Source organism: Primulina huaijiensis, chromosome 3 (assembly GCF_012295235.1).
Source record: "Primulina huaijiensis isolate GDHJ02 chromosome 3, ASM1229523v2, whole genome shotgun sequence".
Classification (NCBI taxonomy): Eukaryota; Viridiplantae; Streptophyta; class Magnoliopsida; order Lamiales; family Gesneriaceae; genus Primulina; species Primulina huaijiensis.
In genome coordinates, this window is record NC_133308.1 from 26,305,839 (window position 1) to 26,318,634 (window position 12,796).

At 31.8% G+C, this 12,796-nt stretch overlaps 1 protein-coding gene across 1 annotated transcript; it reads right to left on the reverse strand.

The window, feature by feature from the left end:
* Nucleotides 1–11,177: 11,177 nt before the first annotated feature.
* Nucleotides 11,178–12,796, reverse strand: LOC140972320 (uncharacterized). Its single transcript, XM_073434765.1, has 2 exons — nucleotides 12,638–12,796; nucleotides 11,178–12,479 (listed from the first exon to the last, which is right to left on the reverse strand). Exon 2 carries the CDS (start codon nucleotides 12,441–12,443, stop codon nucleotides 11,361–11,363), a length of 1,083 nt encoding a protein of 360 aa, XP_073290866.1. The 5' UTR covers nucleotides 12,444–12,479; nucleotides 12,638–12,796; the 3' UTR covers nucleotides 11,178–11,360.

The window sequence follows — 12,796 nt, forward strand, 5'->3', positions numbered from 1 at the left end:
TTATTTACAGTAATGATTTACATTAACCTTTCAATTTATAGATTAATATGTTAATCAAATAAATTTCAATTATTAATACTAACAAAATATTTTTTTATTTAATATATTAATTAAATGCTTTTAAATCATTTAAAATATATTAAAGAATTCATATATTATTAAATATATTATTTATTAAATTAATCATAATTTAAAAATAATAAAAAAGTAAATAAAAATTTTTTTTTAAAAAATACAACACTCTGCGTCAAATTTGACGCAGGAGATGTGGGACGCTATTCCGATTGGAGAATACCGGGACTCCCGATTGGAGATGCCCTAATAAATGTATCAAGTAATCATAATTGTACTATATAGCGACACTCATACAGATAATACAACGTGTTATTGTCGTTTATCCAAAAATAGTGTTGAACAAAAAATATCCTTGTACACTTGCTACATATAAAAAGAAATGACTATTTTACTCTGTTACAGAGAGAGAATAAATGTCTTTTTTGAATATTCGCACAAAGAGATTCAAAGAAATATGATTGTTATTTGTAGAGGATGTCTTCAGATCAGCTGGGTGTACTGCCACAATATCGCCTGACTTGTCTAGATTTATTTATATCAATAAATAGCTACGTTCAATTTACTTTGTTGGGTACAATAATTGTCCTAGTCTGGTAGAACGGTCGAACCGTGGTGCTTGAACTGTTGTGCGGTTTAAAAGATTTGAGTTGCACCATTACCACCAGCTATAGCTTTTGGTAAAACGGCAAACGCTCGATCCTACAATTGATATCAGAGCCAAGGTCACGGGTTCGATTCTCATTTATTGCAAGGAGATCAATTATTGAGAGGGAGATTGTTGGGTGCAATAATTGTCCCTGCTTGGTAGAGCGGTCAAACCGTGGTGCTTGAGCTGCTATGTGGTTTAAAAGATTTGAGTTGTACCATTACCACTAACTATAGCTTTTGGTAAAGCGGCAAGCGCTCGGTCCTACATACTTTGTTCAGACCAGTTCGATTTTGTTATCATCAAAACTTAAATCCAAATTTTATCTTAACGGTGAAAATTTTATGCAGTTCCTTAAATAGTCATAATTTGATTTTAATATAGTAAATTTTCTTCACCTTGGTTTTTCCTCCTAATCCTATTTTGTCAGACTGTTGATGTATTGACGCTAGACATTACTAATGTGACATAAAATATTGCTAACATGTGTCGAATAGACGAAAATTGTTGATATAATGTTAGATATGTATTGCAAAAGTGTTCGAAGTCATGTCAACAATCTGACAAAATATTGCTTGATTATAAATCGAATAATCATTGAGATTATGTATAAATAATTATGTATTACGAACTGTCAAATAAGGTTAAACTTATTAAAGTGATATGAATAAAATGTTGGTCTTTAATGTGCCAAATCACTGAGAACTTATTTTTGTCAATAAATTTTAATGGGTTTCGTTAAACTTTGTCATTCAGGTTCATAATATGGATTATTTGATTATATCAATTATGTGAAATTTTCATGTTCCAGGTTTGGAACGTTAACACTGTTACATGTTTAATTTTCTTTAATTTGGGTTATAAATATTTGGGATTCGAATTTAATTCACCGATTACTGAATAAATCCATACATGTGGGATTCACACATTTTTTAATGGAACACGTACGAGGACAAATGTTCACCTTAGATGTACATTGATGTAATGCTTTAAGGGTATGATGAGATATTCTTTATTGAATGATATGATATCTGTTGACCTATATATCCTAAAAAATTGGTGTTTATTTTTCTCATAACTTAATGAATAAAAATTATATTTATTCAAGATCCAATTTTAGTAATTTTCCTCAAATTAATAAATGTGTACACAGATAAAACAAATATGAAAAATATCATAACAAAGTTTTATTAATAACTGAATTGCCCTATAACAAAATTACATAAATAAATCGAGTCTTGTTATCTCTACATGATCCTTAAATTTTTGTGGTAGCATACCTTTTGTTAAAGAATCAACAGACAATCATCAATCCAGTATCAATGTATTTGATAATCATTTATATTCTCTTATGACTAAATAATTGATGTAGACGTGCTTGTTTAGATGGTCTGGAAGTATAATCCAGGATTCTAAACCTCGAAATGAAACTCTTCATCCACACATCATGCAAGGTGACATAAAAAAAATACACAAACTTAGCACAGCTATGATACATGGCGAGAAAATTGAAATTGTGGGAATAATTTTTAAATAATTAAATTAAAAAAATTAAAATTTATTACTTGATATATACGTATAAAATAAGCCACTATTATATTTTCAGTTATATTCCAATAAAAAAAATTTATTATGAAAAAAATCTTTATTACGATAAAAAAAAAAATTAAATTGTGGTTTTAAGGCAAATTACCTAGAAATAGGAGAATCAAGGTACAATACCAAAATTTTCGATACTTTATCCAAAACATATTTTTATAGAATCACGTTTGTAAAAAAGTTTAAAAAATATAACCTGTAAAAAATTTTAAAATTTAAATTTAAAAATCGTACCATGGAGAAAAAAGATTTAGAAATAAGTGAAATAGAGGTAAGAAAACCGGAATAAATTGGATTATAATTTGTGTTATTTTATTTTATTTTTAAAAATATTAAGAATTTGTATTACATTTTTATTATTTATTTTATTTTTATTTTGAAAATATTAATTAAGAAAAAAAATATTTTGAAAAATTAGAGGGGATAATGGTTAAATAATCTACATAAAATAATTCATACTGAACATCAATGTGGGAAGGGGGAGGCAGTGGAATTGGGGGTAAGGAAGATGACGGCAATGTAAAATAATAGAATCTATATGATATTATTAAGTGTGAGATAATTAGAATAAATTATAACAAAAAATTTAATTCCATAATTATTTTTTTTACCTTAATAAAAACATCCTCAAGTCATTTCATATTTTATATAGAAAAAAATCTAAACAAAACTTCATTTTTGAATCGAACAACTCTTCTAAATTAAAAATAATTTCGTGTTGATTGTTTAGTATTATTTGATCAAATTAAAAAAAATAATAACACATATAACGCGTGTGTATTTTTTATTAATTTTTATTAAAAATTGGGATAGGTTTGGGAAGAAAGTGAGGGGTGCAAGTGGATCCCCTTAATTATGTGGGGTTTTCGCTATTAAATAATACATTTGTTAATGTATTGAGTTATAATTAAGATTCGTGTCCTTGTTCAATAATCTTTGTTAAAAAAATAGATCTTATATTGAAATTAAAAACTTTATAGATATTTTTAAATAAAATTTTAACTATTACATAAAACAAGGTATATTTAAGCATAAAACAACTATAACATCAAAGTTTAGTTAACATAAAATGCTCATACTTAATAATAATTGTGAGACGATATCGCATATCTTTATTAAGGCAAAAATTTGTGTGAGACGATCTCACGGGTCATATTTTGTGAGACGAATCTCTTATTTGGGGATCCATGAAAAAGTATTACTTTTTATGCTAAGAGTATTACTTTTTATTGTGAATATATGTAGGGTTGACCCGTCTCATAGATAAAGATTCGTGAGACCGTCTCACAAGAAACCAACTCCTTTATTAATGAGATGGATCAACCATATCCATATTTACATTAAAAAGTAGTATTTTGGTATAAATATTTATACTTTTTCATAAATGACTCAAATAGAATAGTTGTCTCACAAAATTGACCCGTGAGACCTCTCACAATAGTTTTTTTGAATAATGAATGAGTTACATGAAAAATCATCTTTAAAATGAAACAAAGAATTTCTTAATTTCACTGCACTCGAGTTGGATTATCCGCAAGTGCAGTTTTGGTGTCAGATAAATTATTTGTGAATAGATAATATATACGAGTTTCATCAATCAAAGTAATTCATCAATCATATATTTGAATCATACTTCTATAATAGAAAATTTTCACAAAGCACCCTAATCATGTTGTTGCCTGGATATGGTTTTTGTAAGATCGATCGATTGTCGTTTTTTCTAAAAGTAATAACTGATAGTAATTGTACAACTCAAATCTTTTAAACTTTACAGCAGTCAAAACACCATGTTTCGATTGTTTTAACAAGCAGCGACAATTATTACACTAAACGGTTTTGATTCTCAAGTTAATCAAAATTAGTTTCACTTATTTAATTTTTTACTTCTGCGTATTTAGTATGTATATTACCATATCATTGATATGATTATGAATATTACTAACATGATATCGCACATTGATATATGAAGTTATGTTAGGATTCCCAAAAAATTCTGAGCTAAATATTCAAAAAAAATGTAGGACCGAGCGTTTGCCGCTTTACCAAAAGCTATAGCTAGTGGTAATGGTGCAAATCAAATATTTTAAACCGCACAGCAGTTCAAGCACCACGATTCGATCGCTCTACCAAGAGGAGACAATTATTGCGCACAACAATATTCCTCCCAATAATTGCACTACTTGCAATCAATGGGAATCGAACCCGTGAACTTGGCTCTGATACCAATTGTAGGACCGAGCGCTTGCCGCTTTACCAAAAGGTATAGCCAGTGGTAATGGTGCAACTAAAATCTTTTAAACCGCATAGCAGCCACTACAAAAAAAAGGTGAGAATAGTGACGGTTTCTGACAAACCGTTGCTAGTATAGCGACGGTTTTTAATAAACCGTCGCAATTGTAGCGACGGATTTTGATAATTCCGTCGCTCACTTGATATATCGACGATTTTAGATAAATCATCGCTACTTAGCGACAGTTTTTGAAAAAACGTCGCTCATATGGCGACGGTTTTTGATACACCGTCGCTATAATAGCGACGGTGTTTCATTAAACCATCGCCTACAAAAGTAAGCGAAAGTTTATCAAAAACGGTCGCTATTGTAGCGACAGTTTGACATTAACCGTCGCTATATTAGCGAATGTTTGTCAAAACCTGTCGCTATTTTGTGCGACGGGTTATATGTACAACAGTATAATAAAAAACCGTCACCATATGTGGCGACGGTTATTCTTGTCCGTCGGTAATAGCGACGGTTTTCTCAAAGAGACATTTGAACAACAACCTAGATCGGCGACGTGTTTTCACAAAACCGTCTCTAAAAACGACGGTTAACTCAACACAGTGGCTAATGGCGACGGTTGTTTCAATAACCGTCGCTATGATTCTTTATATACCGAAGTTCTCGAACATTTTTACTACAGCGATTTTCGCCTTTTCGATTTTTTTTACTTTGTAGCGAAAGTCTATTGATTTTTTCGCATTATCGGTTTTTTTTACTTTGTACTAACATATTTTTGTAGTAATTTCGTAGCTTTGTTCGTCGATGTGATCTTCCAGCGTTACGTGGATCTGCATATCTTCGCGCAAGTTAAGTTTTTAAAGCGTTTTTTAACATAAAATTTAATATTTAATTTTAATTTTTTCGGTGTATTGTATCTATGAAATTTGGCGTAGTATTTTGATTGATTTTAATTTCTTATCTACATAAAACCGTCGCTTCATTAAGCTACGGATCTTTTAAAAACCGTTGCTTAATATAGCGACTGTTTTTCAAAAACCGTCGCTTCATATAGCGACGGTGTTTCAAAACCCGTCGCTTCATATAGTGACGGTTTTTTCGAAACCCGTCGCTTTTATGCAGCGACGGTTTAGTTAAACCGTCGCTTTATATTAGCGACAATGTGTTTATAACCGTCGCTAAAGTGGCGACAGTTTCTTTTTGTTAACCGTCGCTAAAATAGCGACGGTCTTGTTCAATAACACCGTCGCTACGGACGACGGTGTTTGAGAAACCATCGCTGATAGATAGCGACGCGACCTCCTGTTACGGATCTCCAAACCGACGCTACAACCGTCGCCTAACTCTTTTAGCGACGGTTGTAGCCTTCGCTACTCCCTTTTTTTTTTGTAGTGAGCTCAAGCACCACAATTCGATCGTTCTACCAAGCAGGGACAATTATTGCACCCAACAAAAAATATTATTGCACTATGACTATTTTTTTTTATCGATTAAACGGAATCTGTAAAAAAATATTAAACAGGGATTTATAATTTCAATTGTGCACTTGATGATAATTTTCATATATAATTTTCCGATATGAACAACGACTTTATTCAAATCAATTGGTTTTAGCCATTCGGGTTAATCAAACACGATGCAATTATGAAGACAATTTGTTAACGGTCGCGCACACACTTACGTATATTATCTATATATATTGCTAGATTTTTAATTTTAAAAATAAATACATATAATAAATCATTTGCTTTATTGGTGTGATATGAAACAGTTTCTATTTGCTATTATTATTATTATTATTATTATTATTTTTCAAGGGCAGTTTTCTTTTGCACATTACATGAAAAAAATAATTTAAAAATATATTTTTCCTATATTAATTTTTTTTATCAAACAAATTGTAAATTAATTGAAAAAAGGGTTGCATTTTCAATTGTTGAAATGGCCTTACAAAATTTTACCTTAATTAAAATTAAAATTAAAATTCCCCAATCTATATCATTTTAAGGGATTTAAAACATTATTAATTTTGACACAAGAAAGCTTCCTAATTTTTTTTAGAATAGCAGCGAAATTTTATTTTAATCAATGATGATAAAGACAAATAACTAGAAAGGAACAAATGTAAATCTAAAAAAAGTGGATAAAGAATGACGGGATGACTTGCTTTTCCTTATTCAATTTGTTATATATGTGTAAATCACTTACTGCTAAAGAATGAGAGATTAACATCAAGTACATTTACAGGGAACAAAACAAGCAGCTGATTTTTTGCTTATGAGGCATTGAACTATGATAGAGGCACGCGAAATATTCGAGCCCCCTCCAGCTAGGTTGGAAGAGATTATGTGTAATTCTCAGTCGTTCCTTAGACCTATGAGATATGGTATTTTTATTTTTTAACTTTTATAAATACGTATCGATATATATTATTAACATGAATTACATTTATTTATTCAATAATATGAGTTATATTTTGACAATATTGATCATGAACATGAACTAAAGAAACCAAATGAGAAAAGATGTGTTATATATGTTATATGAGGTCATGAGGATTGGATTTAAAGAATACAAACATGTATATGTTGTTACGAGCATGACGTAGAGTTTACATGAGACGAACATGTATAAGATTGACATTGAATATGAGGTATTGATGAGGAAATGGTGAAAGAAAGTGGTGAATATGAAAGCAGTGCATGAATTGATGCGAATGGATGACTGAAGGGAAGAAAATGATATGAAAAATATGACAGTGATTACGGGTTTTAGTACAATAATTTAAATATTGATTCAAATGATATTAGACAACTTTCATTAGAAAGCTAATATATAAGGCTACAACATTTATCTTTTGAGTTTTATCCAAATCTATATGTAAGAAGGGCTCAAATCATCCCGAAATGTGTCATGCGTATCATCGTTTCTACATTGACATATTTTGGTAGAATGATCATAACTTTCTGTTCAGATATTCAAATTGAGTGAGAAAATTTGTAAATGAAAACCAAGATATAGAGATACAACTTTTATATTGATCACTTTTGTAAATCCAAAAAATAAATTGAAGGTTTTGGGCAGACAATGGCGTGCTAGGGAGGTAAAACAAATCGCACAAGCTCCCTTTAACATGGAAAACATGATTTTGGACACTTATATGCAATGAGCTTGAGAATATAAGTCATTACTTCCACTCATCTCTCCCAAACTCAGAAACACGACAAGTACTGTAGGGTTCTTCCATTTCTTCATTTATTCCCATCAACTCATGCATTTTCATCTTTAATTGAAGCTATATATACCATCTACACAGAAATTGGATGTTAGATATGTAATTTGTTCTTAATCCTATTTGGTTATATGATGTAGGTGGAAAGATAACTTGAATTAGGTTCGAGGTTGAGATAATATTGTTATTGATGGTTTATTACATGGAATTGCAGCTTAGACCCATCGTTTAATCGCTTCAATTCATGTTCTTCAAGTAGGGTAAGTGAATCTTGATCATTGCTACACCATATAAAACATATGATCGATATATGTTGCTTATGAATTATGTGTGTAATCATTTTATATGTTATAAATGATGAACTATAAAAACTTATCTATCAATATAGAAACATGGTGATAATCATGTGAATTTTCAAATTAAAGGGGCTATGTCACTAACATGTTTACCAAATGTTTGCTAAAAACCACAACACGTAATACGTTGGCTAACAAACATAATACATGACATGAACATTGATCTATAAAACTCATGCCATGATATGAATTATGTATACAAACCATTATTTATGTATTGACAGTATTTCATTCAATAATGGATGGTTTGAATGGTTTAAATGAGATCATCTTTATCTTTCAAGGTATGATATATGATAACTCAGGAATGGACCCATCAAAATCAGGTCCAAACTCATGGTCCATCCCTAATATAGGTAGATGGCCCATGACAGATATATGTATTCTTCTATAAATACAAAGTTCGGTTGTCTAACTCAATTCATTCAATATATTGTTTTCAGCAGCACCCTTAGCTACTCTTCATTTATATCATCAGTCTCTGACTTGAGCGTTAGAGGGGCTACGCCGGGACACCCTCCAGGCCCCTTTCTAACCGTCTTATTCGTGATTTCAGGCTCAGGGTAATTTCGAAATCTGCGTCTGGACTAGTGACACTTGCTGGAATCAGACCCTAAATTTCCCGTGAGTATCAATATATATACATTATTATTATTATTCGAGTTTTGCTGAGTTTTCCAAACTCATTTCTTTAGTTTTATATGGTGCAATACATCAAGGATCGTTGAATGCCGGTTTGTCAAGACAGATGCGAGTTTATATGCCTTGAAGATGTTACACAATAGTTGTGATAGAATCTATGTTTGAGAAACATGAAATCTCTATGTATACAAGTGTAGTGCATAGTTTTAATAAATGTTGAAAATTTATGTTCTTAGTGTGTATGTTTTTGTGTCTCTAGAACATGAGAATACCTTAACACATATAGGTATAAATGTTTGGTTCTTTCATGTAGGAGGGATAAATGTGTATGAATTGCATATGTGCTTGCTTGAAAGGTATTATGTTTCCTTATGAAAAGTATGTATGTATGTATATGTTAAGATTATTTATTTTAAGAAATAGTTACAGATTTTTGTCAAATTTCAATATCTATAGTTCATAGATTAACAAAGCAAGTACACACTACACAACCCCCTCCCTCTACCCAATCTACTTTTTTGTACTAAGCAAGTGGATCCCCTTAATTGTGGGATTGCATGAATTAATAATACATTTATTGATGTATTTAATCATAATTAAGAGGGTCTGATTTCCATGCTAAACCGTCTTTAAATATAAACAAATAGTTCCTTAATTTCAGAGCACTCGAATTATATTACCCATAAGCGCCAACTAGGCGTTTGGAAATATGTTTACCGGAATCTGATCGATCTAATGCTATAAATTTGATCATTTCTATCGTCGCTCAAGTTCTCCATTCATATCGGACAAGTTAACAATGTCTACGCAAATATGTCAGTAATATCTATCTTCATGTCAGTTTAAATTTTTTTAAACGAAAACTATATTTATAATTTCTTAGTTTCATAAATTTAAATGATTAAATTAAATTATTTCATCGATTATATCATGGGGTCCATACTTTATATATGAGATACAGCTTAAAATATCCCTCGTAGAGTTTTATACTTAATACTTAGGTGTAAAACTGTCATTTAATTTGCATGCCATTTATTGTTTGCCTCCAAGAAATGTCAATAAAGTTATATTTTTATATTCGTTTTGGGAAATGATTATGAAGATTATTTCATTTCAAATTATTTTTTTTTATACTTTATTCCATATCTTCATTTATGGAATTTAACTCCATATTCCTTGTGTAGGATTCATGTATGAGAAGACATAACACATAAAAAGAAAACAAAACAAATTGTGATATATGGCCTATTTAATAAGATGCGTTTATCATTCTAAAAATCCGTTTAAGATGAACATTTATCAATATACGTGAAACGTCTATATTTTTTTTGGTCAACTATGATCACTTTAACGAAATACACTTTACAATATCGCATGCTTCACTCTGTGTGATATATCTGATCTCCTTTCGTGTTATATATTAATTAACTCGCGGCCAAAAAAATTATTTTTAATACACAAATATTAGGTATTACTAACCTAGTTATTTAAGGGACGATATAAAGTAGAAACTATAATATTTAGTCAGCTTTTAATAAATTATAGTCTTTTAAAGTCTATATTTGAACTCATGCCATCGTATCCAAAAGACCATACTGCTTGGTAGTCAACTTTTAAAAATAAAATAAAATAAAATAAAATAAAATAAAATAAAATAAAATGTTTGCCTAATATTAATAACCTTTTTTTTGGTTGCGGCGCCTAACGATTCCCCAAACCTCGCCGGGGATTGCTCCTTGAATCGGTACTTCAGAGTTGCTAGTTATTTTTTGTTTTATTATTTGTAAATTATGTTTGTCTTAATTTATTTGTAATTACCATTTAACACAGAGCTATATCTCATTCAAATCAGCAGGAGAAAACTCTAAAAGTCGATCCGTATGTTGGTGAAGACAATGATTTTGATCAGGTAATTAGTCGAAATATGATTTTTAGTATGATATACATTTCGTCTGAATGTTGACGTGATGCTGGATATTGTGAACATAAAATTATATATCCTTAATCTTGATGTTGTAAGTTAGCTTTAATATTGATTTTAATCATTTAATGAGCCGAATTTCAGTCTCAGTAAAATAGATTTTCTTCTTTTCCAATTTTTAGCCAATTTTCTTTTGAACATTTTTTTTAACATAATCTTAATATGACGATAGACATCTCATCAAAATTTGATGTGAATTCGATAATATATGACGTGATATCAATATTAATACGAAAAATTGATTAAAATTACAAAATAAATAAAGTTATTCTATTAAAATTGAAATTTGACTAACCAATCAGCTTGAAACAGATTAAAAGAAAAGTATTTTTAGAATCATATATCAAGAAATATTGAGTCAAATATATATTAGGTGAGGTTTAAATAAATACCGATTCCAGTTGTACAAAAAAAATTTTCTGAATTTTAAATTTTGTGAAAGAATCCAAAACAATTATAAAGCTATGAAGCGTAACACAATTGTTAAAGATTTACATTAATTTAAGCTCTTTTAATTCAATGGTTTAATCATGACACTAATCATGATTACATTATCTTCACCATTCAAACTTTCGACTGTATAATCATTTCTACTCAGATGAACAAATCCATGGTTCCATCATACCTTCGCTTCTCGTTGTAACGTTCTCCGTACCCTTCTCGGGTTGAAGATTCGACGGAGAATCAGAGTAGTTTATGTTAGAATTCCCTGGAAATGATCCGTAGTCTCCATTGACAAATCCCGTTTGATCTTGATGATCATTACCGTCAGCTGGACTCGATGCTTTGTTCCAATCATTTCTTGGTGCATTTTGATTGGAGGAGATGAGATTTTGGAGGGAGGATACGTGATTTCCATGGCCTAAACCTGCACCAAATTCATCCAAGCTTCCCATTTTGATGTTACAGCTATGATCATTTGATGGGAATTCGAGAGGTTTTATGCCATGGAGAAAGGAACCGGAGAAGGGAAATTTGGCGTTGGATTGGAGGAGAGAACTTAGAACGGGGTTCGAAATGTTGTAAAGATTTGAAGTTTGAGGAAATGGTAGTTGGATTGAAGGTGCCGTCATGGTGGATGAAGGTTCAGTGAACAGTGGGGAGGAAGATGGAGCAGAAATAGGGAAGGAAGACGGTGAGTGGACTTTCTGAGGGAAGGGACGGCGGAGATATGACGGCGGAAGGGCTGAAAGATCGAGTCTGTTTCTTGAAAGTGGACTGCTAAACGGCGGTGCTGGGATCCCGGTGAATTCTTGGACCATGGCTCTGAAATTAGTGGTATCTGTGGTCAGCACGGTGGTAGGAGCCCGCCTCGAGGCTCTCGATCTCTTCTTAGGATTACGCGCCGCCGCCGCCGGAGGCGCATGATGTGCTGCGAAACCGGAGTTGTCCACCTGGAAAGGAGAGCTCATGAAGGCGGTGTAGTAGGCGGAAATCGGGTCGGATCTTGGCCAGGACATGCTTGGATGGAGAAGAGATGGCGGGGTGGGGTCCGGGTAGCCTGAAATCGGGTCGAACAACGTTGGGCTGGGGAGGAGGCCGTCGTGGGGCACTGTTACTGTAGGATGAATGTTCATGAAGGCGGAGATGGAGTCTTCCGCGGCGGCGCGTGAATCGTACTCTTCATCTCCACCGCTTGAAGACTGCAGGCTCCCACTGTTGTCCGAATCCATTCTTCTTCTTTTCTCTTCCTTTACCTCCTTTTTTTACTGAGAGAAGATGGGGACAAAAAAATGCACCATTAATCAAACAAAAAGCTAAAGAATGGGAATAAACAAATAAATTTGCGCTCCATCAAGTAGAGATTTGTGACAAAAAACATTAAAGGCGAAGCTGCCAAGAAATCAAAACAGTTTTCAGAAAATACCCATGAATTTAAAGCTATGATCTGCAAACAAAATGAGCTTGGGTGTTTGATCAAGAGCTGATATATTTGGAGTTAATAGATCCAAGGTAAGGTCGCCATGAAAGGGGGAACTGTGTTTTGAGAGAGATACAATGCTTACAAGTCGAAATAAAAGAACGG